Source organism: Nilaparvata lugens, chromosome 12 (genome assembly GCF_014356525.2).
Source record: "Nilaparvata lugens isolate BPH chromosome 12, ASM1435652v1, whole genome shotgun sequence".
NCBI lineage: Eukaryota > Metazoa > Arthropoda > Insecta > Hemiptera > Delphacidae > Nilaparvata > Nilaparvata lugens.
Genome location: NC_052515.1, coordinates 9,493,550 through 9,518,011, shown reverse-complemented (window position 1 = coordinate 9,518,011; position 24,462 = coordinate 9,493,550). Strand labels below are relative to the sequence as shown.

At 36.3% G+C, this 24,462-nt stretch overlaps 1 protein-coding gene across 1 annotated transcript in view; it reads right to left on the bottom strand.

Annotated features, from left to right (window-relative positions):
- The window catches only part of LOC111044402 (AT-rich interactive domain-containing protein 2-like), a 120,246-nt gene that overhangs the window by 74,665 nt on the left and 21,119 nt on the right, over positions 1 to 24,462 (bottom strand). The window contains exons 3-4 of the mRNA XM_039439448.1: positions 9,030 to 9,130; positions 3,309 to 3,466 (exon numbers count right to left, since the gene is read on the bottom strand). Of these exons, the coding sequence (XP_039295382.1) occupies positions 3,309 to 3,466; positions 9,030 to 9,130 (259 nt within the window). The remainder of the gene's footprint in view (positions 1 to 3,308; positions 3,467 to 9,029; positions 9,131 to 24,462) is intronic.

Sequence of the window (24,462 nt, the reverse complement as noted above, 5' to 3'; positions counted from 1 at the left end):
GTCTTTTCAAGAATGCCTTCTCTGATTGGTTCGAGTGAAATTAATCACGGTTAAAATTTAACCGGCTTTTGTGCAACCGGGCCTGAGACTTTGATAATACTTTTCAGTGATGTAGAAGTAATCGAGCTTTTTAGTACAACCTCAATCATAAACGTAGATTCTCATTTCTATTAGATATACGTATTGTGTGAAAAAGGAAAAATTGATTTCATTTCAAAATTCAAATAGGATCAATTTTCATTGAAATCTTCAGCGATAAACACAAAGATTTCAAAATTATTATTTATGAATCTTATACAAGTTCGAAGAAACCAGCGTTACATCTCATGATCACCATCCTTCCTTCCCATTAACCACGAACAAGCCTGAAGTTTATGCGGGCGTCACCCTCACCCTTACCCTGATATACAAATAGTCAAGTGCTAACACACCCCAATATTATGATGTCTAACTACTGCATCCTCAGATCCTAGTTGCATTTGACGCTTTTAGTAATAGACTGTCTTAAGAATGCATTTGTATAATTTATGCCTAGGTGTGCCCATCTTTATTTCGCTTTATGTTTTTGTCTTGTAAAGAAAACAAATAATGTTAAAATAAGTTGTTTTCGAAGTGGAATTTCATTTGTATTTTTCAGCTGGTTACAATGTTTTGTAATAATGTAAATATGTATTAAGCTTTGCGAAATAAATTAATTTTTGCATTTGATTGAATTGAAAATTTGTTGGTTTAATTTAATTTAAAATACACGATTGTTCAACTTTATTTCAAATGATTTATATAGATATAAACTTCCAAACCTTCATGAACATACAATACTACAGGAAAATTGGAATAGATAAATGATTTTATTGCTGCCGGGGTCATCAGAGAATTTCTACCGATAACAAGATATAATTAATCCAATAAATTGAATGAACTCTGAACGGTCTGATAAATCATTTAACCAAACGATAAAATCCACCTTTTTTAAAACAAGAGATTGAAGCTGAATTATTGGCAATTCAGAAATGTTTTTAGGTTTGAAACATAAGCATTTCGGTAGCAATACAAGCAAATAAAAATATAAGAGTTGTCAGAATTATTGCTATAATATAAGTAGGATGGATGATACCTGGGAAATATATTTTCAATCCAATTTAAATTTCATTTATTGCCAATTAGAATATTCAAAACATATTCTTTATAATATGACATATCATTAAAAATATAATTAAACAAACATAATTACTCACACATATACTTGAAAAAAATTGAAATAAAATATAAAATCTAGGCATCACCAGCAAAAAGAAAATCTTTGCCCGCTGGTGAAAGTTGGAGAACAGTGAAAGAAAAACATAATATTTCGAAATAATGCAGAAATTTAAGGTTAAATTTAAATAATAATTACAAAACTTTATAACAGCAGAATCATAAAAAAATAAATAAATATTGTGCCGAGAAAAGATTATACAATTAAAATAAAATAATTAAAATTAAATTGCTATATTTAAGGTAAAGAAATATTCCCTCTTAATCCACTCATTGACGCTCTTTTTACTAATTTTGAAATCCAAGTCAAAAGGTATTGCATTGATCAGTTTACTGCTTGTGTAAATTAGCTGTCTAATCAATGAAAGTTTAGTAGGATAAACTTGAAATTCCTCTGTTACACCCGGTCTGAAATGATAAGTGTTCTTGATCAACTTATTGTTTGTTCCCTAATATTTTTTTTCCCCCGAAAATAATATAGGAAGATAAGACATTGTGGTTGTAAATTGAAGATTACGCACAATCCATGGCGAGTACGGAATAGTTTGCTTGAGTACTTTCCCACAAATTACAATGTCAAAAATATTACAATATTGCAATGACCACATTGCGCTCGGCATGGTTGTGAATAAAGTTTATACACAAACATGTAGGCGAGTGCAGAATAGGGTCAGGATTACTATTACAACAAAAATGACAGGTCTAAATGACCAGTGTATGAATGGATTTGATCTGCCACGGCGCCTTTAGGTGAGACTCAACAGATTTAGGACTGGACAGGGGAGATGCCAGAGGAATTATGCATCGCTGGGGTTCCGCTGATTCTCTTCTTTGTGAGTGTGGCGAGATACAAACAATGAGGCACATTCTTGAAGCATGTCGATCCATGGAAAGTTTTCGATATTGAATTTAGTGCAAGATAATATAAATTAGCTGAACAATTTTGAATGCCATACTTAGCAACTTATTCGTGAAAATTGGATTCTTTACTGTTTGCCGTATGCATAATAATAATTATTAATGTAAATGACTGTATGGCTCAACTCACACTTACGCGACTCAAGCCGAGAAGAGACTGCGACTCTACTCTCTTCTCGACGCAGCATGTGTTTTCAAATGGTGACACTCAGACCAGTCGACTCTAGTCTCCGCGACCTCACGACTGTGAGACGAGCGTCGACTCGACATGTTGGTCGAGCCTCGACTTGAGTTGCGTAGTACCGTGCATTTTTAATAAAAATGAGGTTATGTTTCATGAAAGTGTTGTTTTATCATTTTAGATAAGACAATAATACGAATTAGATAAGACAATATATTCATAATAATTATTATAAAATTTGTTACATGCAAATTAGTGACGAATTAGATCTTATATTTTTAATAAAATATGGTTAGAAAATAGAGTAGCATGGAACTGAATTAGTGACAATGAGCGATAAAGACTTAAGGTTGGAATATTGGAGTATCCTCGACTGGAGTCGTACGATTTGAGTCGAGGTAGTGTGAGTTGAGCCTAATAGCACAGACATTCTATTGAGCACGGTTGAAGTTTACACGCACGAGTTCATAGGCGAGTGCAGAATATTGTGTGGAGTACAACAAAAACCGTTGTAAATGACTTACAGCATTGTGCTGTATATATTGAAGTCTATTCATGAGCCCATAGGCGAATGACGAATAGTTTCTTGAGTGAAACAGAAAAAGTTGTAAATGTGTATAAGACATTATACTGTGAATGATAACAAATTGTAGTTTATGCACGAGCCCTTAGACGAGTGCACAATAATATATGGAGTACAATAAATAATGTTGTAAATAACTCACTGCAGACATTGTGCTGTACATTGTTGTAGATTGAAGTCTATACATGAGCCCATAGACAACTGCCGAATAATTTCTTGAGTACAACAAAAATGTTGCCCAAATATTGCGGTGACTTTCTGCAGACATTGTAGCCTACTGTGCATTGTAACAAATTCAAGTTAACGCACGAGCCAATTGGCGAGTGCGCAATAATATCTGGAGTGCAACAAATAAAGTTATGAATAACTTACCGCAGACATTGTGCTGTGCATGGTTGTATACAAGTGGCACAGTGTGGAATGCCTTGGCCGACCACCTGGGTCGATGTCGACTGTTGTCATCCTCATCCTCAGCCGTCCGCTCCACCACATCCCCCAAGAAGTGCGCCTTCTCGTACCTGTCCAGGTATCTGCAATCACAAACACACCCTTCACATAGAATTCAAAATTCAATAGAAATAAAAATAAAAATCTCAGTACCCTTTTTTGAATTATTTTATCACAACATGTTTCAATATTGATGCCACTTTCAAGTGATATAAGTAGCCCTATACTAGTAGCCCATTTACAAGTAGCCCTATATAGAAAACCGTAGCTGCATTGATCTCATTAACACTCTGAGAATCATCATTGAACAGAGTGCAGAATGGCAGAGCCCCCTATATTTAGCTTTCATCAACTTTGAGAAAGCCTTTGATTCAATTGACAGAGAATGCATGTGGAGGATTTTGGAAATATATGGATTTCTACTAAAGATATTGAATCTAATTGAGGGCTTGTATGATAGTTACTAATGTCAAATAATTCATGATGGTGTGTTATCAAACCCAATTGATGTAACATCTGGTGTAAAGCAGGGCTGCATTGTCACCTATCCTCTTTGTTACTGTGCTAGACATGGTTATGAAAACATCACATCACTGAACAGAAGGAGAAGAGGTATTCAATGGGGGATGCAAAACAGACTTGAAGACTTGGATTTTGCAGATGACCTTTGTCTTCTGGCACAAAGACACAGTGACATGAGAGAAAAGCTGCTGGCACTGAGTGAGATTGCTAAAAATGTAGACCTGAAGATTAATGAGGCAAAAACGAAAGAGATGGTACTCAATGTTCATGAAGGGGAAAGTTTTGAAATAAATGGGAGAATAGAGAGGGTGGACTCATTTGTTTATTTGGGCAGCTTGGTAAATCCTGAGGGAGGTGCCGAGGATGATGTCAAAACTCGCATCAGAAAAGCAAATGGGGTCTTTTCACAGTTGTATACAGTATGGAGGAACAATAAAATTTCGAAACAGACGAAGCTACGAATTTTCAATTCAAATGTGAAGTCTAACTATACATGGAAGGCAACAGCTGAAATCCGTAAAAGACTCCAAGTCTTCATCAATCGGTGTCTGCGAAAGATTGAGTGCGTTGCGTGTAGTGGCCAGATATGATTTCAAATGAAGAGCTCTGGCACAATACAGGACAGATGCCCATAGACATTGAGATCTGGAAGACGAAATGGAGGTGGATAGGCCATACTTTGAGGAAAAGAGATGGAGCAATAGAAAGGATGCTTTGCAGTGGAATCCTCAGGGGAGAAGAAAAAAGGAAGGCCAAGGATTTCATGGAGGCGAACAATGGAGAAAGAACTTGGCAAGGTGGGAAATACATGACGAGAGGTGAGAAGGATGGCAGATGATAGAGAGGGATGGCGGCTATTCGTGGATGCCCTATGCTCCAACTGGAGTTACAGGAATTAAGTCAAGTAAGTCTATACAGAAAAGAGACAATTCCAAATTCACCTACATTTTGATTCTGACTGTATAGCATGAATTGGAAATGAGATTGTTTTGGGCATGTGATAAATAAATAAATTCATTTATTGATTCAAGATACACAATTATTCATTAATTGGGGGAGGACCAAGAGGCACAGCCAAAATTTTTCCTTCCTCGAATTTTGATTCATAGAGTAGTACAGAAAGAAGGTTATGTTTCCACTTTACTGAGTGAACGCTTACAAACGAAAAAAATGTTTAACCTAAAAAGATTGGAAAACAATTAAATAACAAAATTACTCTCACTGTACCACAAAACATAACAAAAAATAGTCACACGAAACATAAAATATAGATGGACAAGTCACAGAAATGTAGTGGTAATAGAATAATCATGAATAGTTGTGTAGTTGTGACCCCTGGCCTTCCCCCACAAGTGACTGATCACTGAAGTTTTCATAGTGAGAGGAGGCGAAGGAACTCAGCACTTTAGAATATAGTCACACACAACAGAGAAATAGATGGACAAGTCACTGAAATGTAGTGGGGTAGGGAATTATATGGATAAACAGTGATCTACACTAAATTTTGCAGGAATATTTGTTGAATGGTGGTTTCATGTGGTAATTTAGCAGAAAATGTCACGAGATCAACAAGTATCTAGAAAAGAGTAAAAGTTAGTTGGAAGAGCACAACATGAAGAGCAATATAATTTAACGGAAGAAGAATGGATAAAGCATGATAAAAAGAAGATGAGACTCGAACGCGTAGATGTAGTGGAAAAAAATAGATGGACACTGAACAAGACTAGATTTGAACATAACAAAAAAAATATTTCAAATTAAAATGGGTGGTTGAATTTTATATACCTATTTATTATAGGTATATTATTTTAATATACCTATTATTATAATCTCGATGCTCTTCATGACCATCTAGAATCTAGATCATGATGAAAGCAACACCTCCAGAGTACTAGCTTCAAATTCCAAACATCGAATTCAGAGCTAACCTAACCATGCTAAATACCATAAAGTATCTATTCAAGCCCCAATAGAAAGAAAGAGAACAGAACATTCATCATAGCAAATCCAATATTAATAAATGTATTTAATGAGCCTTTGATCATGAGTAAAAGTTTAATAATTCATATTTATTTCCGAGTAACTATTTATACTTGGTTTGAGGGAATCAAAATGAATCATGAGAAATGAATTAACTTGCTGAAGGTTCCTACAACCAAATTGAGAAAAAACAAAATCAAACGATAAACTGAGTTCTGTAGCGTGACAAAATTTCAATATAAAACAGATGGAAATTGATGAGAAATAGCATTTATTCAAATGCCCTGAAATCAAATTACCCTCAAATTAACCTTCCCTTCCCAAATTACCTTCAAATTAACCCTGTTGTCAATATTTTCAAGAGCAGAAGCCTTCGGGGTGATTTACAGCATTCAACTTGGATTTTCGTTTAGCAATAATTATTTTATATTTTATTTTAGAAATGCCAAATGTTTAAATTAATTTATTTCAAACTGAAATAATTCAAATTAGTATTCCAATCAAAAGCAGGAACGCGTCGCCAGTTATCAGGTAGTGAATATCAGTGCTGATTGCAAGCTCCAACAATCTCGGCTTTTCTTGATAAGAGGAGAGCACTACTTGTCTTGCTATCTACCAGTGACTTTGAGAGAGAGAGAAAAAGATTGATATTGAAAGAAGGTACAGAGGAAGAGTATGGAGGAGCGAGATTCAGAGAGAGAGAGATATTGAGAGTTGAGTGGATCTGAGTGTGGATTTGTATGAGAGAGAATGACAGAGAGAAGAGAGTAACTAGTAAGAGTAAGTTGTTCTGACTACTGAAACTCAGTGACGCCGTCACCATGGCAACCTGACACACTGATAAGGGGTTGATGACTGCTAAGGAGGAGGTGGAGAAGTATGAAGAGGAAGAGGATGAGGAGGAGGAGGTGACCAAGGAGTAGATGAATGAAGAGGAGTAGAGAGACAAGCATACTGATCAGAGGAGGGGTACTCTCAGTTACTAAGGGGGGGGGTAGAAAGGGTACGGTAGTTCCGATTGTAGCCAGTGATGGAGAAGGAGGAAGAGAGGGGGTAGGTTCAGTTGTAGATGTAGGTCAGTGCTCCTCGCGGTGTTTCTGTTTAGAGGTCACCACTCACTCACACGCACGCACGCACATACACACGCACCACTAGTGTCATCGCCGCTCACCACCCCCACCACTACCAAAAGACAGAGTTGCTGTTTTGGCGGCGAGCTAGCACACTTATGCGTGCGTGCGCATATTTTGTAAACACTAGCACGTGGTCTGTACTGACTGACTGGGAACGCGCGGTATCTTGCATGAGTAGAGAGCTAGCATCATCTGCAGATCTACAACACTCCGGTCGGTAGTGCCTCAGAACTGCAAGTTTCATTTTGTCTAGTGTAACCTAAAAGGTTCTGTTCAATTTGGTTATAAAAGGTAAAAGGAAAGGTTAGGGGTTGGGAAAGGTTTTAGTTGTTAAATGAAAATATGTTGATATTAAAATACTGGCACTTTTGAGATATCGCAAATACTAATGACACCCCTTCGGGTGAAGGCACACAGCAGCAGACAGATGGAGAGAAAATTAAACGTCACCATGCAGACGGGAGCAGACATATGGGCACAAACCACGGTATTTAGATGAAAATCTTCTTCTATATACCGTGGGCACAAACGTACATCTGTGTGCGTTGCAACATTCGAATATCTGTGAGTGGGATTTTTTCTCTGTCTGCTGATGTTCGGTTTTACTAGACCAGTCTACCCTATACACTCCTCACAATAAAATTGGTTGGATAGTTAACTGAAATTATAGTCTACTAACATATAATAATGTTAGAATTTGTTAATAATGTTAGTCTCTGTCTACTAACTTGAAGGGGTTGAAAATCCAGAATAAAAGTTATTTATTTATGTGTAGAAACTCTTCACTCACATGGGTCACTTGAAAATGACCTAAGTTAGGGTCGAAACTAGTTGTAATATTTTAAAGTTTTTTTTTGAAAAACAAAGGGTACTTCAAGATGTTTATATTGTTTCTATTAATTTATTCATGTGTGGTATGTCAGACTACCCTACCCTACCGTATTCATCTACTACCCACCTTGAGTCAGACCTCTTTTACACTTCTGGTCCAGCCAATGCTGAATATCAATGTATAACCATCATGTAAATCATGTGTAATTCAGTTAATTCTTGATAATGGAGATTTTTTTCTTTATAGCATCTGCTAAACGTCTTCCTTCGGAATCTAAGCATTTCTCAAAATACTCATTACTTTGATGGGGGATTTATATTCAAAAAATTAATATTATAGGAAATACTATTAAATTTAGAATAGAAAAAGATTTAGCTGTATTGTTCTTAAAATTTTTCTTTTTAAAGGAAAAATTGTTTATACAGAAATAATTGATTTGAATATACATAAATATTGAGATTTTGAGGTTAAAATTATAATTCTGGGGAGAATTCTTTCCCCAAAAAATGTAAACCGTAAAGGTATGCGTACAAAGATCGTCATCGGACGGACGGCACGCATCGGACGGATCGGAAGATTAGATTTGATGCATTGCTTTCAATTGGAGTGCGCATACCTATCGTATACAATAGGTATACGATAGGTATATTCCTATACGATAGGTATATCGTAAATCTAATCTTCCGATGCGTGCCGTCCGTCCGATGACGATCTGTGTGCGTCTACCTTAATTTTCCAACTTTGGAGAAAGCGAACTGATTTCTTTGTTTTTCATATGAGATAATAATTATTTTTCCAGAGTACAGGATCGAACAATATGGCTTGTTGCTCCGTAAACAACATTGCTACACATTGTTATATTTGAAAAAATCACCTATTTTACAGTAAATAGCAACATTTTGTAAGAGATTTAATTGACAATACTAACTATGTAATATACATAATATAACATTAACAAGATAACAAGTCATGTATGACACTTTTTATCCCATTAAGTCATTGAATTAAAAAAATATTTTTTCTTCAAAGCTTAGTCACCTATTGAAATCTTACAGTTTCACTGGTAACTATACCCTATATTTAGCCACATTTTCAACAATTTCCTGGATGTATCTAATTCCTGACTTTGTCAATTGCCAGGTTATTTCATAGAAGTAAAATTAATTGATGGAATATTACCTCAAATAGATTTGTTTGAGAGCGACGCCGCTGTTGACACAGTGCTTGGGTACATTGCCAAAAGACTCCAGCACCAAGTCCCATTCATTCTTCGCGTTCACCTGCACACAAACAAAACACAACAATTTTAATCAAAATCATACAATTATATAGTATCAGTTTCACTAAAAAACTCATAAATAAATTATAAATCAACGACTTAACAAGTGATACGTGAACAGAGTTATCAACCAATTGAACACTGACCAAACCATCAACATATTTCAAACTTTGAATCAATTCATTTTAAGGGACTATACATTTTATCCTCAAATTATTGAATCCATCTATATTATAATAAAGGAAAAAACTGGCTTAAACACGTACGGGATAGGGAATTCACGAATGACGCATCATCACTGGACTGGACATCTCATCATAATCACGAGATCTGAACTACTAGACTTATTACATTGATATTTTGCATATAAATTCTTTATTTACCAAGGATGATTATAGGCCTTCAATTCTTCAAGACTCCATTACGTCAAGTCTACAGTTTGTCAAGTTTTCAATTTGGCCCTTGCGAGGCACGGGTTACCTGCTTATCTCAAATTAATCAGTGTAGGAAATTGTCGATGATTGAGACAGGATAAAAAAGAAACATGTAAGCAACTTCATTCAAATTTTGGGAAACTCAATACTGCATTTCTGATTATACCTTCCTCTTCCAATTTTATCCTCGTTCACCACAACTCAACTAAACTAAGATTTAAAATTAACCACTAGCAGATCTCATTTATTTATTGCTGAGGATGATGCCAAACAACATTGATTCTAGGATTCTTTGTTAGTAATAAAAAAAGATGATTTAATGGGAAATGATCTAATCTGAATGATTTGATACAAATATATCCACTTCCAGATCTCAATTTATGATCTAACTTCTTACTGCCGAGGAAGATGAGTAAAAAAACCATAAGCTTGGCATGGTGGTTGGAGAGATAAGTTTATTTCATTTATTCATATGGCTTTTATCGACAGAGATCCTTTTGGGTGTTCTGACTTGCCATATTACCCAATGTTATTTTATATCTTATCTAATACACTCAAGAGAGATGATGATGATGATGATGGTGATGATGTTGTTGATGATGATGATGATGTTGTTGATGATGTTGACGATGTTGATGATGATGTTGTTGATGATGATGATGGTGATGATGTTGTTGATGATGGTGATGATGTTGTTGATGTTGACGATGATGTTGCTGTTGATGATGATGTTGATGATGTTGACGATGTTGTTGATGATGATGATGGTGATGATGATGATGATGATGATGATGATGATGATAATGGTGATGATGATGTTGTTGTTGATAATGATGATGGTAATGATGTTGACGATGTTGTTGATGATGATGATGATGACAATTATGATGGGATACATCAACCTATTTGTAGGTGGGTTCAAATTGAATCAAATGTACTGGAATAGGTCGAAACATACTCCACCATTCATCATCAGATTATGCCACCATTTAAATAGCCTACTTGCATTGAATTTAACACTCTTCAAGCTACTATCTTAAAGCGACATCCATAGTGGAGCTCTAGGATGTTTCTATAGTGAAGCTGGACTCTATCAGCTATTTCTATATCACGTGAGAGACTCATGAACTAGCATCTACAGTGAGAGAACCACGATCTAGCATCTACAGTTGATCATGAACCTCTGGACAACAGCTATTCCCCTAACTCTCGACACACAAGTCAGAGACCCGAGAGCTCTCTCACGTGTAGCGAGGTGACAGCAGACTCCATGTCCATCCAAGATCTCCACACACCGCCAGTCACGTGGTCTATGTATGTGTGTACGCGCGCGCGCTCACAACAAACAACCCCCTCCCCTCACCATCATCAACCAAGACACCAAATCAGCTGATCGCGTCTAGCCGCCCAACGGAGGTCAGACAGGGAATTCCCTCGGTGACGTCACACCACGATCTGTGACTCACACATCACCACCACGTGGTCGGCGACTGCACAGTTTGGCAACACTGTCGCGGCGGCGGCGCCACTAGGAAACAAACGTTTAGCGCCAATTCTCAGTTCGGGTGCAGAGCGATACTCGGATACCGCTAATCTCGGTGACAAGACGCGTAACTACAGTATACTCCGCACCACTCAACTCTTACCTAGGATTCTCTCAAAGTTAAGTAAATTTTACAAATGGGAAACAAATTGGAAGTTGCATTTGTTAATTAATAAATAATTATTATTAAACGAAAATCTCAATTAAATGCTGTAAATAACCCGAAGACTTCTGCTACTGCAAATATTGACAACAGGGTGAACAGCTAGATAGAAATTCGATGAGCGCTACTATACAAAAATTATTTGTCAGCCGGGACATTCCTGACCGGCAATTAGGAGGTACTGGGTTCGAATTTCCATCTAGCTGTTTACCCTGTTGTCAATATTTGAAGTAGCAGAAGTCTTCGGGGTGATTTACAGCATTTAATTGAGATTTTCGTTTAATAATAATTATTTATTAATTAGCATTTGAACAAATGCAACTTCCAATTTGTTTCCACCTGTAGACTGACTGGCCGCTATGCCTTTGTATAGAAATGAGCGCTACTATCCAGAGATTGTCAGTTTGGTGTAAAGGGTAAGCATTCCTGACCGGCAATTAGAAGGCACTGGGTTCGATTCCCGGGCTGACAAATAATTTTTGTATAGTAGAGCTCATCGAATTTCCATCTATTTCCATCTAGCTGTTTATCCTGTTGTCAATATTTGCAGTAGCAGAAGTCTTCGGGGTGATTTACAGCATTTAATTGAGATTTTCGTTTAATAATTATTATTTTGTGAATTCTACGGCTAGTGACTTCTGGCTAACATGGGTGATTACCATGTCATGAAATGCACAGAAGTATTTATTATTAGCTAAGTACGTAGCCTGCGTACAGGGACAATATAGCTTCCACTAGCTTCGTCGGGAACACGGCGGAGACCTCAGATAAACAAGTTACAGAATAAAAAAATTCTCAAAAGGTATCCTCATATGCGCATACTCAAGAATTGCTTCTCAATGAATTTGTGATCATTCACACATTGACAACCTGCAAACACGTGAATACATAAGAGCCGCGTAAGAACGAATGGGGTACAAATTGTAGTCTGTAAAAAATGGTGATTTCTTGATGTTTAGAAAACTGCGTTACAAACGTCATTATTAAACTTTGTTGCATTATCCTATCACTCCTTATAGATCCTACCTATTCATGTGATTCACATTGTTTCTTGTGATATCGTAATGATGTAATCTGTGTTTACAACCATTATCCATCTGTGATTACATCAACTCTTGTTAAATCTGAACTATATATCTTATATCTACAATGATTCATATTCAAACTTAACAACAATAACATTTTAACAGAACTGTTTCTCTTCAACTGAACAAAAAAGATCTAATGTTCATTTATCCAAGTACCAACTCCGCACTTTAATCAAAGTAATCCATGATTCAACTCCGAAAGTCACCCCATTCTAACACTGAAAAAACGATAACAAAATCTTGAGTGGAAAGATAAAGGACGCGTTAAAGTAGCTCATAAAACGAGTGTAATAAGGCAGAACAGGTTTGAGGTAGACAGAAAATATTTCGAAAAGGAATCTGATGAGTGAAGAATGCGGTTCTGACACTAAAAAAATACCACTGAATAATTTGCTTCATTAGCATCACGTTTATCAAAATAGAAGAATAATTTAATCGAAAATCCACATCACAACTCAGTCAATTTATTAATGCCAATATTTTAGATTTTTAGAGTGTGACTTGCTTGAAACAATTCCGTATGACAAAGGACTGAAGGATTGAAGGGGCAGGGTATACAACCCTCCAAACACCTTATGATTATTGAATATTTTACGAGATGTTAATGCTTTCACTATGATACAATGATGTAATGATGATACAATGATACTATGATGTAATATATTATATATAGTGTATCATCTGTAATATCGAATTATATTGTATATTGTATTATAACATTACCTACCTAACATTACATCTACCTATACATATTTTGTAAACGTGCAATAACAGTTCAACTACAAAAATAATTAATTTTACATAAAATTTATCCAATACTACATTTCTTACATACTAATAAACATTACCAGTAATGTGATATCATGGAATGTAATGACTGTATTCACCTCAACTCGTTTGTATTAGCATATGTGCTTGAAACAAATTATTTATTTATTATTTTATTTATATTAAGAATCGTGTACAGTAGGCCTAATTACACTTTGACTAAAATATCAATGGAAAGGAATTTGAAGAAGAGATTTTTGTTTGAACGAATCAAGACTAAATTCACGTCAGTAACTCACAACCTATTGCCAAGATTATTCGGATAAATTTTTGTTGGATTCCATCCAATTTCCTGAGTTCTACTTTCTCGAAAAGCTAATAAAATTTTCTAAAAATACTGATGCTCACCAGCGAAGAAATTCATTACATTCCCGCTGTTTTCCCAATCCATTATTGAAAAGAAGCTTTACAAAAAACAAGTAAACACGATTTGAAAACTAGACACTGATTTCAATCGTGGAAACAAACTTAAAATGGAGGCTGATAGCCCAATATAAATGAATTTAAAAGGTAGGCTAAATTTAGCAGTCGTCCTGCCATGATTAGTATTGTTTCTAGTTGGAATTACCTGAATAACATGACCAGGAATTATTGTCACAATCACTTGAATAGACTAATAAGAAAACCCTATTTTGATTGAAAAGGTGTTCAATCAATTCAATCAATCTTGAGTAAATTGGAAGCTAGAAAATCGAGTAGCAGAATTAATAGGCCTACTGTGAGTGAGGACATAATTGGTAGTTGAAAGAGGTTGACTAATCAAAATGAAAGGTTGTCATTGGCCGAGACAAGACACGCCCACTGTGGGCGAAGCATTCCTACTACTTTACAGCCGTGAGTTCCAAAAAAAGCTGGAGACGATTGTAAATATTAAAAAAATGGTACTTTTTAGAATCTAGATAGCTTCTGTTATAATCCATATTATTAAATTTGAAAATATTCCTTAAGTTTAAGCCTTAGATTAGTTTAATAGGAGGAAGTTAGCCCTTAAATAAATTTACAATTTATTACCTAAATCAGACACCCTATTTAGATTTTAGTTAATGAAAAAATGGCTAATATCTACTAATCATAAAGACATTGGATATTATTATTCAAGAGTGTTATATTATACTATACCATTGTAATATTTTTTACTTTTCCGTGTGGTCGAAAAGATTAGAAATTTGGCATAGTTGACAGAAGAGATTGTAGAACTTCATTACGTCATTATACTTAATTGAATTGAATGATAACTATAAACGTTTAATGCTGGACATGTAAGGAAATTTTCAAACCTCAAATTAACTATCAACTTATAAGATTTTTCAATTTTCAAATGACGTAGTCTGAATAGGCCTTATTCTGTACAGTAGAATGGTAACCTAATCCATTCTAATATGTTCAAAGGTATGTGATTTTTAAAACTAAGATTGAATTCAACATAAAGTGTTGAGAATCTCTAATTTCGACATCTAATTCTCATAACTCCTGTTGCCCATAACCTTGAGATTATAGCTACACATTTATTCCCTTGATCAACTTGCAGTTCGTTATTCTTCACAACATCATGTGACCATAATATTTAAGATTACTATTCACAAAACCAACAATTTCCTTACTTCAATATTCCAACTTCTGTCATTTATTCTCGTTCTCAAATATGTCAGCCATCTTGAAACTTATTCTTGTTCTTCAACATTCCAATTTCAAACCGTACATTATTCAAACAACTCAACTTTCTCGTTCAGATTCTCACCAATCGCAGTGTATATTTCGATTAGTCATCGCAGAAAGAGAACATCGTGAGAAATGAGAGATGTAAGATAACGTGCATGAGAAAAGAGATAGGAAATCATAGAATCACAGTAGACCAAGAGAAAAGCAACGAAAAGAGGATCAGAGAGAAAGAATGAATTGAATAACATGATTCATTGAGAGAGATAGAAAAAGGGAGCAGAGTTAAAGAGAGAAACGCAATTTATTGTAGAACAACATGTGAACAAGCAAGAAAGAAAACATGAATAATGAGTATGTGAAAAGAGAAAGGATTAGCGGATAAGTGTGAAAACGAGTGAGAAGAAGCTATTTTTGCAAGGCTACCAACGGAATACATAGTTCGGTGTAGTTCTATCTCTGTTGATAATAATCCCGCATTCTCAGGGCACCGCGTGAGGCCACATTTACACATAGAAATCAACTTGATACACAAGTTTCAAGCGTTGCAAATCAAATATATCAATCCCATCACAAGTCATGTTTGTTGTATTCATGTTACTGTATTTAGCCAAACAATTCTGAAGATTTTTGAACATAAGTCAAAAGAGTTCTCTACACAAAAGATAATACTGTATTGCCTAAAGTCATTCAAGTTATTTGAGTTAAGTTCTGTTCGCAAAACTGGTAATGAGAAACGATCATTTACGAAGAACTCTATGGTAACAAAACAACAAATGTAACGTGAAGAATAAGCTCAAAGTTTAATAAAAGTTTGAAAGAGTTTTCAAACCTTAATACACAAGTGACTTGATTGCGGATTCAACAAAATTTATCGATCTGTATCAAAATGGAGTGACTTGTATCGAAGGATAAAATACTACTTGAAACATCAAGTAGACTATTTCAACATAGTTGTACTTGATATCACTCTTTCTCCAATCAGTTTATTTCTCCTTTTCATCGTTTATTACTTTCTCAGCATTTTGTGTTCCCTTATCCCCAGCATTATTATTAAATTAGTATTTTTCATACAAAATTCAAATTCATACAAAAATTGACATTTCTGACCTGCTATCTACTACTAACTCTAACCTTCTTTCTCCAACTGTACCTCCCATATTCTGTCTCAAAATTTGTCAATGATTTTCAACATGCTAACCCACGAACAGAGTCATCCAGCTGGGTCAAAGACATCTCGATTATTGAAGACTGAGAATGAAGAAATTGTCGCTGATTGTGTGACAGAGAGGATGTGGAGTACTAGCTTCACCCTTATCAATCCCATAGTAGATATAAAACTTGATCAATACTATAATAAAACTATAATTCCAGCACATCGGTATTCTGGTTCTTCTCAGCATTCATTTTACAGATGGGAATTATTCCTGGGCATTCCTGACCGGCAATTAGGAGGTACTGGGTTCGATTCCCGGGCTGGCAAATAATTTTTGAATAGTGGCGCACATCGAATTTCCATCTAGCTGTTTACCCTGTTGTCAGTATTTGCAGTAGCTGAAGTCTTCGGGGTGAATTACAGCATTTAGTTTGGATTTTCGTTTAATAATAATAAGCATTCATTCTCCTCCAGGATTTTTTCCCAAATTATCTTACTTGTCATAATCTAATTAAAATCTGTATCACTGTAGTAGATAGACCAAATATTAGATAAAGTATAATCTTTCCAAATTTATCATGAGATCTTTTTGTGTTCCAAGAGCTCACTAGGATAATACACAACGTATCACTAAAGCTTGATACGCAACGCCACCACGCCACAGAACTACTGAAATGAGCAGTTCTGTGTGTAGTGGATGACAGAGGCCACAAAAGGCCAACCGCCAACAGTCACCCCACCCCCCCTCATAACAGAAGAACACTAAAACCATTTTATATACAGGTATACAGCCCTCTTCCACAACTACAAGGCATTCAGGCACTGATGATTTTATAGATATTATAATACAATCTCCTTCTGCAAAGTACAATACAAACATAAGCACCATTGATTTGAAATTTTTGTGGGATTTTGTTTTGTCAACCTGTGGGGGACATGTTTATTCAATTAAAACATCATATTTTATTCAAGTGTACCACCCTGCTATTTTAAAAGGCATTATTATAATCAAGGTGGAATATTTTTCTGTAACAGGTATTATATTCTGAAACACTGTCTCCTTCTACAAAATACAAAATATATAACAAGATTACATCATGGGTTTACACTTTACAATCCACTCCAACAATGCATTCAGAGATAATGCTACTAAGGTGTAGAGTGTAGCGACCCCTTCTATTCCGAAACGTTATGAATAAAGCAAGGAAACTAGCAAACAGAAGTGGTAGTAGGCCTAGATGGTCGTAGGACGTTTATGGCACAGACTAAGATAAGCTATCAGTTCTCCGGTAGGAACTCCTTGAGACCAGAAGCTACAGAATCACTTCTCGGTGGGGTCTGAACCACTGCCTCCTTCCATACAGTACAGGAATACATAATAAAATTGTCAGATTCCCAATAAATAGCACCAACTCTTTACATTCAACCAATGCTTGAATGTTTGTTTTATGTATTTACGGTAGTTTTATTCTGATTTGTATATTCCGATTGATGATTTAGTGTATATATTGAAATGGACATGACCTACATTATATATAGGACAATATAAGACAAAATTAGGAAATCGAAGAAGTTTTGGGCAATAGCCTGTTTTTCCTTTCCCGACAACTGTATTGTGTTTACTCTATCCAATAAATAAATAAATGCTGACAGTTTGAATAGAATATCACTATAAATATAAAGAATAATTATCCTTCAGGGTTCCCTCCACACTGAACAAGCAGTATCGTATCCATAGATATACACGGCTACACCACTTCTATACCGAGGAGTGTAGATATATATGGCTCCCTCTACACTGAACATCAGGAAGATTGTATCCATAGATATACAGTGTCCCTCTACGCGACTTTTACACCAAGAAGCATCAGTATAGCTATAGGTATATATGGCCCCCTCAACATAGTGTGAGCAAGATGGTAAACATAGATATACAACGCCACTCTACACGAATTGTAGACACGATGTATACAGATATAGATGGCAGTGAACCAAGCACCAGTCAGCCAACCGGCGCACAGTGATGCCAGACTGAGCAGATGGAAGCGAGCGAGGCGTGGTGCGGCGTTGCCACATTTCTCCGCCGAGTTTTGCTGGCTAGAAAGCGAGTTGCTCCAACAATATTCAACTCTGATATGAAAGCCAAGCTTGGCGGTCTGACAGCATTATGCCAGAAGCATATCCATCACATTCAGCCGACGCTTCTTGATGGTAGACCGCTTCTCAACGTGGTTTGCTTACCTAATAACTGTCCCTGTACCTCTCACATTTTTGTTTTCTCTTTTGTTTTATTTTCCTTCTCAGTTTTTCCAACTAATCCTCCATCCCATCATCATTCTCACCTAAAAAGTTTCCCACCATTTCGATTTTCTCCATCATATTACGACCAGTCGATTGCCTTCCCCTTATTCAATTCCAGATACCTCAACCTTTCATCTTCTCTTTTGTTTTCTTGACCATTCTATTCGTTCATCTCATTCTCAATTATCGTTTCCCTTCATTTTAGTTTTCTCCACCATCTTATGGCCTTTTTTCTATTACTTTTGACAGTTTTCTCCTCAATTCATCTCCTACTTCAATACCTCTTTATCTACTCTTTCCTCCGATTTTTCTCATCAATATTATTTCTCTTCCCTGTTTTCTCTTCAACCTTCTCCTCTCTTCCTTTTACGCTCTCATTTTCCCTCAATGCTTTTCTCCTTCAACTTCCTCGTTAGTCACTTCCCTTTCATCTCCATCTCATCCTCATTTTTAATATTTCAATACCTTCCTCTTACTTTTCCATCATATTCATCACTTTCTCCTCTAGTTCCTCCACAAGTATTTCTTCTCTAAATATCTCTTCTTTCTTCATCTTCTCCTTATAATCAGACATGAATAACAATCATCTATAATTTGATGAATAATTAGTAAATAATTATTATTCATAGATGAATAATAACGGTCTAATTTTGCGATCTTTTCATCATATGTGTGCATTTACATATCTTTTCTCTACGGTATCTACTGTAATTTACTGTTTACGGCAATCTAATGTAATCTACTGAGATTCTTCCGATTCCATTCTTTTCTATTCCCCAACAATTTCTTTGTTCACTCGTCTCTTCCTGTTTGGTGTTTCTTTGGTGCTTCTCTTTCTGTAGGTGCGTTCTATCACCTTTCACATCCTCTCCCAAAACTGCTTTCTCTCTCTTCTCCTTCCTTCTCTTTTCCTTCTTTTTGATTTCTTATTTCCCCAATTTTCCACAGATTACCAACTTTCTTCCCCTCTTTCAATCCCTCTCAACAAATTTTCTGTCTCCATCTGACATTTCCAAAAGTCTCCTGCTTTCTCTAGCTCTTTTCTTCTTCCTTTTTCATAACAATTTCCTTCTTTTTGATCTCTTTTTTCCCAATTTTCCAAAGATTACCGACTTTCTTTCACACTTACAATCCCTCTCCATCTGACATTTCCAAAAAGTTGCCTCCGTCTTTCTCTTCCTCTTTTCTTCTTCTCTTTCCTCTTCCTCTTTTCTTCTTCCTTTCCTCATCATATTTTCCTCTGCACCCCACTTCTACTCCTCCTTGTATCTCTGTCACCCAATCCACCAATACACTGAGCTCTTGAAACCCCGCCTTTCTATAAAGGATGGCAAAAAACATTCAAGTACATGTTTTCCAAACATTTTTTTTTTTCAAAGATGAATGCAGAAAACATTCACGTACATTTTTTCCAAACATTTTTTTCCCAAAAAAGAAGGCAGAAAACATTCACGTACAGATATGACCTCACCTGGTGCAACATAAACCAACAGCTATCCAAACTACCATCTGCCACAATATATGCAGGTGTTCTCTAGCTTGTAGTTTTTGCACCTTGAAAAATAATATTGGATCAGTCCAAAGTATTGATCACCCGCATCATATATAGAGTAATTTTAAACAACTGTTCTCCATTGTTTTTGTTCGCAAATTGCACTCTTGTTTAGTCTAAGTGTATTACAATAATTGAGAAGCGAATTTCCTTTGATAAGATCATTCGATTCATCAACTTTACCAAAAAGAAGAGAGAATAGAAACTTTATATTCAAGTGCTGTGTACAGTAATATAAATTGTTTTATTACTAGGGGCTTTGCCCATTCCTACTTCTTCCACTTCTCTCTTCTAGAACACTTATCTTTCTTTCCCTTTCTCGACTCCTCTTTCTTTTCTCTTAATGATTTCCTCTCTTTCCTAATGATTTCCTCCTCTTTCTTTCTTACATGATTTTCGTCCTCTCTTCAATGTATACTCCACCACATCCACATGCATATCTCATCACAACAAATCAAATAACCAACATTTTCCATAATGATCATTCTTTCTGTTTCTCGTGTCCTCTTTCTTGACACGAATGTTCCCAGTTCTTTCTTATAAACAGACATTAGGTCAATTGAATAAACGCTAACAATTGCTAGTTCTGAATAATTTTCAAGCAGATGCTTGGATTTGAGTCAGCTATGAAATCTCATTTGTATAGCTAAAACCAATGACTAGTTGCTATAGTGAGGTCCACGTTATAATGGCAGTGGATAAAGATGGAAAAATAGCGATGCTGATTCTCTGAATTAATTAATTATACTTCTACACTGTCAAAAACATAATTGGATCGTTGTGGACCTAGAAATGGATAGTACCACCGGCTTTGTCGAATGATAGACAAGGATAGCAAAACCAAAGTTGATCAAATACTGTCATTATAACGTGGACCTCACTATAGTCACTAGATTCTAGATTCTATTCCATCGACCCATTGATTTACCGGGCTGGCCCAGGTCTGTTGTCAGAATTCTCAGGTCACATCTGATCTATTTCAGGGCCTCCGTTGAAAGTACTAGGAACACCTTGAAGTTAACCAGCAACACTAAGGGCAGCTGGGTTTACACAAAAGTTATTAACAATATATTAATAACTTACCCTTATAGATTCTATTAGATTGAACGGAACTTGACAAACACATATGTTCATCATGTATATGATAAGTTATGTTCAATCTAATAGAATATATAAGGCCCTTAAGCTGCGTTTACACCAAAGTTATTAACAAAATGTTTGGTGTAAACGCAGCTTAAGTGCCGGGTTCCGAGCCCGGGATTTAGCTAAGTTCTAGATTTTAATCAGCTGGAGTCAGAAAATTGGCTTTCCGAAACGGGGCGTAGTCGTAGTTTATGGTAATCTTCATTTTCTCATTTCTATGATTGGAAACGTTTTTCCTTGACGAAATGTAACATTCCTAAAAAATTCAAAATAGCTGGAACTTTACACTATTTTCTCTTAATTTTATTTTGTGTTCAATTTCCGAAACGAAGCGTAGGCGTAGTCCATGTTTAAATTAAATTTTGAAAAACTATAAAATTGAACACAAAATAAAATAAAGAGAAAATAGTGTGAAGTTGCAGCTACTTTGAATTATTTAGGAATGTTTCATTTCGTCAAGGAAAAGTTTTTCAATATTATAGAAATGAGAAAATAAAGATTATCATAAAAACTTGACTACGCCCAGTTTGGAAAGCCAATTTTCTGACTCCAGCTGTTTTAAAGTCTAGAACTTAGCTAAATCCCAAGCTCGGAGACCGGCCTGCTCATCAGTGATTCGGAACTCACCTAAAACTGTAACCTGACTCATCAACAGTAGCTGAGTGCAACTCAGTACCCTTCACCGACCCCTCACTGTAGTGATAGTGGTTGTGACTCAACTCTAGCAACTTCACCAGACGAGGTACGTACCTCCAGTGATTCGGAGCCCACCTAAAACTGTATCCCGACTCATCAACGGTAGCAGTTTTCGATGCATCTCATTAACATTCACCGACCCCTCACTGTAGTGATAGTGGTTGTAACTCAACTCTAGTAACTCCACCAGACGAGGTACGTAACTCCGGTGATTCGGAACCCACCTAAAACTGAGGCCCGACTTATCAACAGTAGCTCAGTCTCAGTACAGCGACCCCTTCACAGTTGTGACTCAATTCAACTCTAGTATCTCCACCAGACGACGTACCTCTTCCACCTCCACCCTTCCACATCCTCCTTTGACTTCCCCTCTCCTCATCATCCTCCAACACCCCCCGAACCTCTCAGACCACCCATCAGACACCGCGACGGCTTTTAGGGGTCAAGGACGTTGCCCTCCCCCCCCCCACAACCCTTACACACCGCGAGGCCCTTGACTCTTCAAATCAACAACAACAACCGAATCCAAGAGAGCAGCCAGAGAGAGAGAGAACTAGGAAGAGAGAGTGAGAGAGAGCACCCTCCTCTCCCCCACCATAACCACCTATTGATAATAGATGAGTGTGTGTGAAGGCGCGTGCGCGGCACGCGACACTAGCTCTCTTTCTCTCTCACTCATTCCCTCTCTCTCGGTTACTCTCTCACAGTAGCAGTGGTCACAGAGCAGAGGTTGATCTTGAGTAGTAGTGTCAGAGGATCATTACCGGACCAGCCGGCTAACATGCAGCAGTGATATCACAACAGGTTAGGGAGTCGCTAGTTTAAAAACTGCAAGGAAATTCCGGCAAGGAATCCGTTTGATTATAGAATTCATGGAAAAAAATCCAGTCATGGTAGGTACTCTTCAGTTTGAAGAAGTTGAAGAATCTTAATTTTCAGTGAAACGCTAGGAAATTACGGTACGGAATCCGCTAGATTACAGAATTAGAAGAAAAACTAGCATGAATTTCCCAATAAGCAACTAGGAAATTGAGCCCCTACGGAATTAGCCAATGATTACACATTGATAATGGCTAAATTAATAGAAATATCCAGTAATTAGCCATTAATAATGGATTGATTAGCAATTATTTTTCTATGAGCCAATAGGAAATTCTGGTAACGAATCCGCTAGATTACAGAATTAAAAGAAAAACGAGCATCAGTTTGCCATCAACCACCAGACTGTGAAGTTGAAGAGCAATTCGGAGCGTGAGGCCCGGTTGCACAACAATTAATTTCACGAGAACCAATCAGAAAAGGAATTTTTGATAAGACGGCTTCTCTGATTGGTTCTCGTGGAATTGATCACGATTAAAATTTAACTGGCTTTTTGTGCAACCGGCACTGAGAGTTAAACGATCCGACTGGAAGTCCTACTAGTAACGTTGGAGAAGTTGGAGAAGTGATCGAATAGTGTGCTTTAGGAAGTCGTTAGAATGAAAAACTCCGGTTGGGGAGCTGCTAGATTACAGAATTACAGGGAAATTCCGTTTAGGAAGACAGCAGATTGCTTTCCTTCATCCCTGACTTCCAATACATTTCTGCTCTACTGAGCAAAAAGAGATCAACATTACCTGATTGCAATCCCAGACTTCCAACGAATTTCTGCTCTACCGAGGAAAACGAGATTACCACTGCCTGATTACAAAACGTAATCCCTCAAGCAAATGGATTTTTCAGCACAAAACTGCCATTGATTGATATGCGAGTGTTCAAACTTTGGGACAAGGGTATAGAATCTATTATCTATCATATGTCATCTTATCTATTATCTATCATGGAAAACGAATAAGATGAGAGTCCTATTGACTAGTAGCATGTATATTAGGGTCTACATTGTAATGTGGGTCTATACCATGTAGATCATGTAATGTACGTCAATCTAATTAAGGTCTAATAAGTAGTAGGGGTCTACACCATTATTACATGATGAAACAGCAATTACAGACCGTAATGTGAAAAAAAAAATAAATAATTTTATTTCCACCATAAATTTCACTTGACATCCATTTTAAGTTTTGGAAATTATATGACCACTTTGACAAGTTGTGTGGTCATTGTTAGTAATGTATTTAATTGTAATTACTAAATTGTTAAGACATAGATTAATTTTTTTGGAGTTCAGTTCATCACTTTACAGACATTTTAGCGCACGAATTTAAAATGAGAGTAGATTCATTTATTTATACAGTAGGTAGTGAGGTGAGTCCTGAATTTTAATAGCACAGACAATAGTATTTACAATAGTGTTCATGTGTTCACCTTTAACCCTGTTCATTTTGATACACGAAATATGTTCATCAAATAATTATAACTTTCCATTGTTGGGAGAGATTAGGATTTCCATTGTTGGGAAAAACTATTTTACGAAATTGGTTGAGGAAGATGGTGAGATGACTTGGCACAGTTTGAGGCAATCAAGTCCTCAGAGGGAACTCAATGTAAGCTATCAATTAATCAACTTGAAGACTTGGCAAACAACAGACACAGAAATCAATTTATCCAACTATCAAGATGAGATAAGATAAGATTAGATGAATATAACATCCTGTTGATAGTCTTCAACCTCAAGACAGTTGGTCAATTGCAGGATTGTTTGAAAGGCAGGACTTTTTCACAATTTCGTAATAGTTGGTGAACTATAGGCTACAGATAACACTCAGCATATCCAAAATAAATGTGATTAAATTGGAAGATAAAATTCACAATCAAATTCATGATGAAACACAAG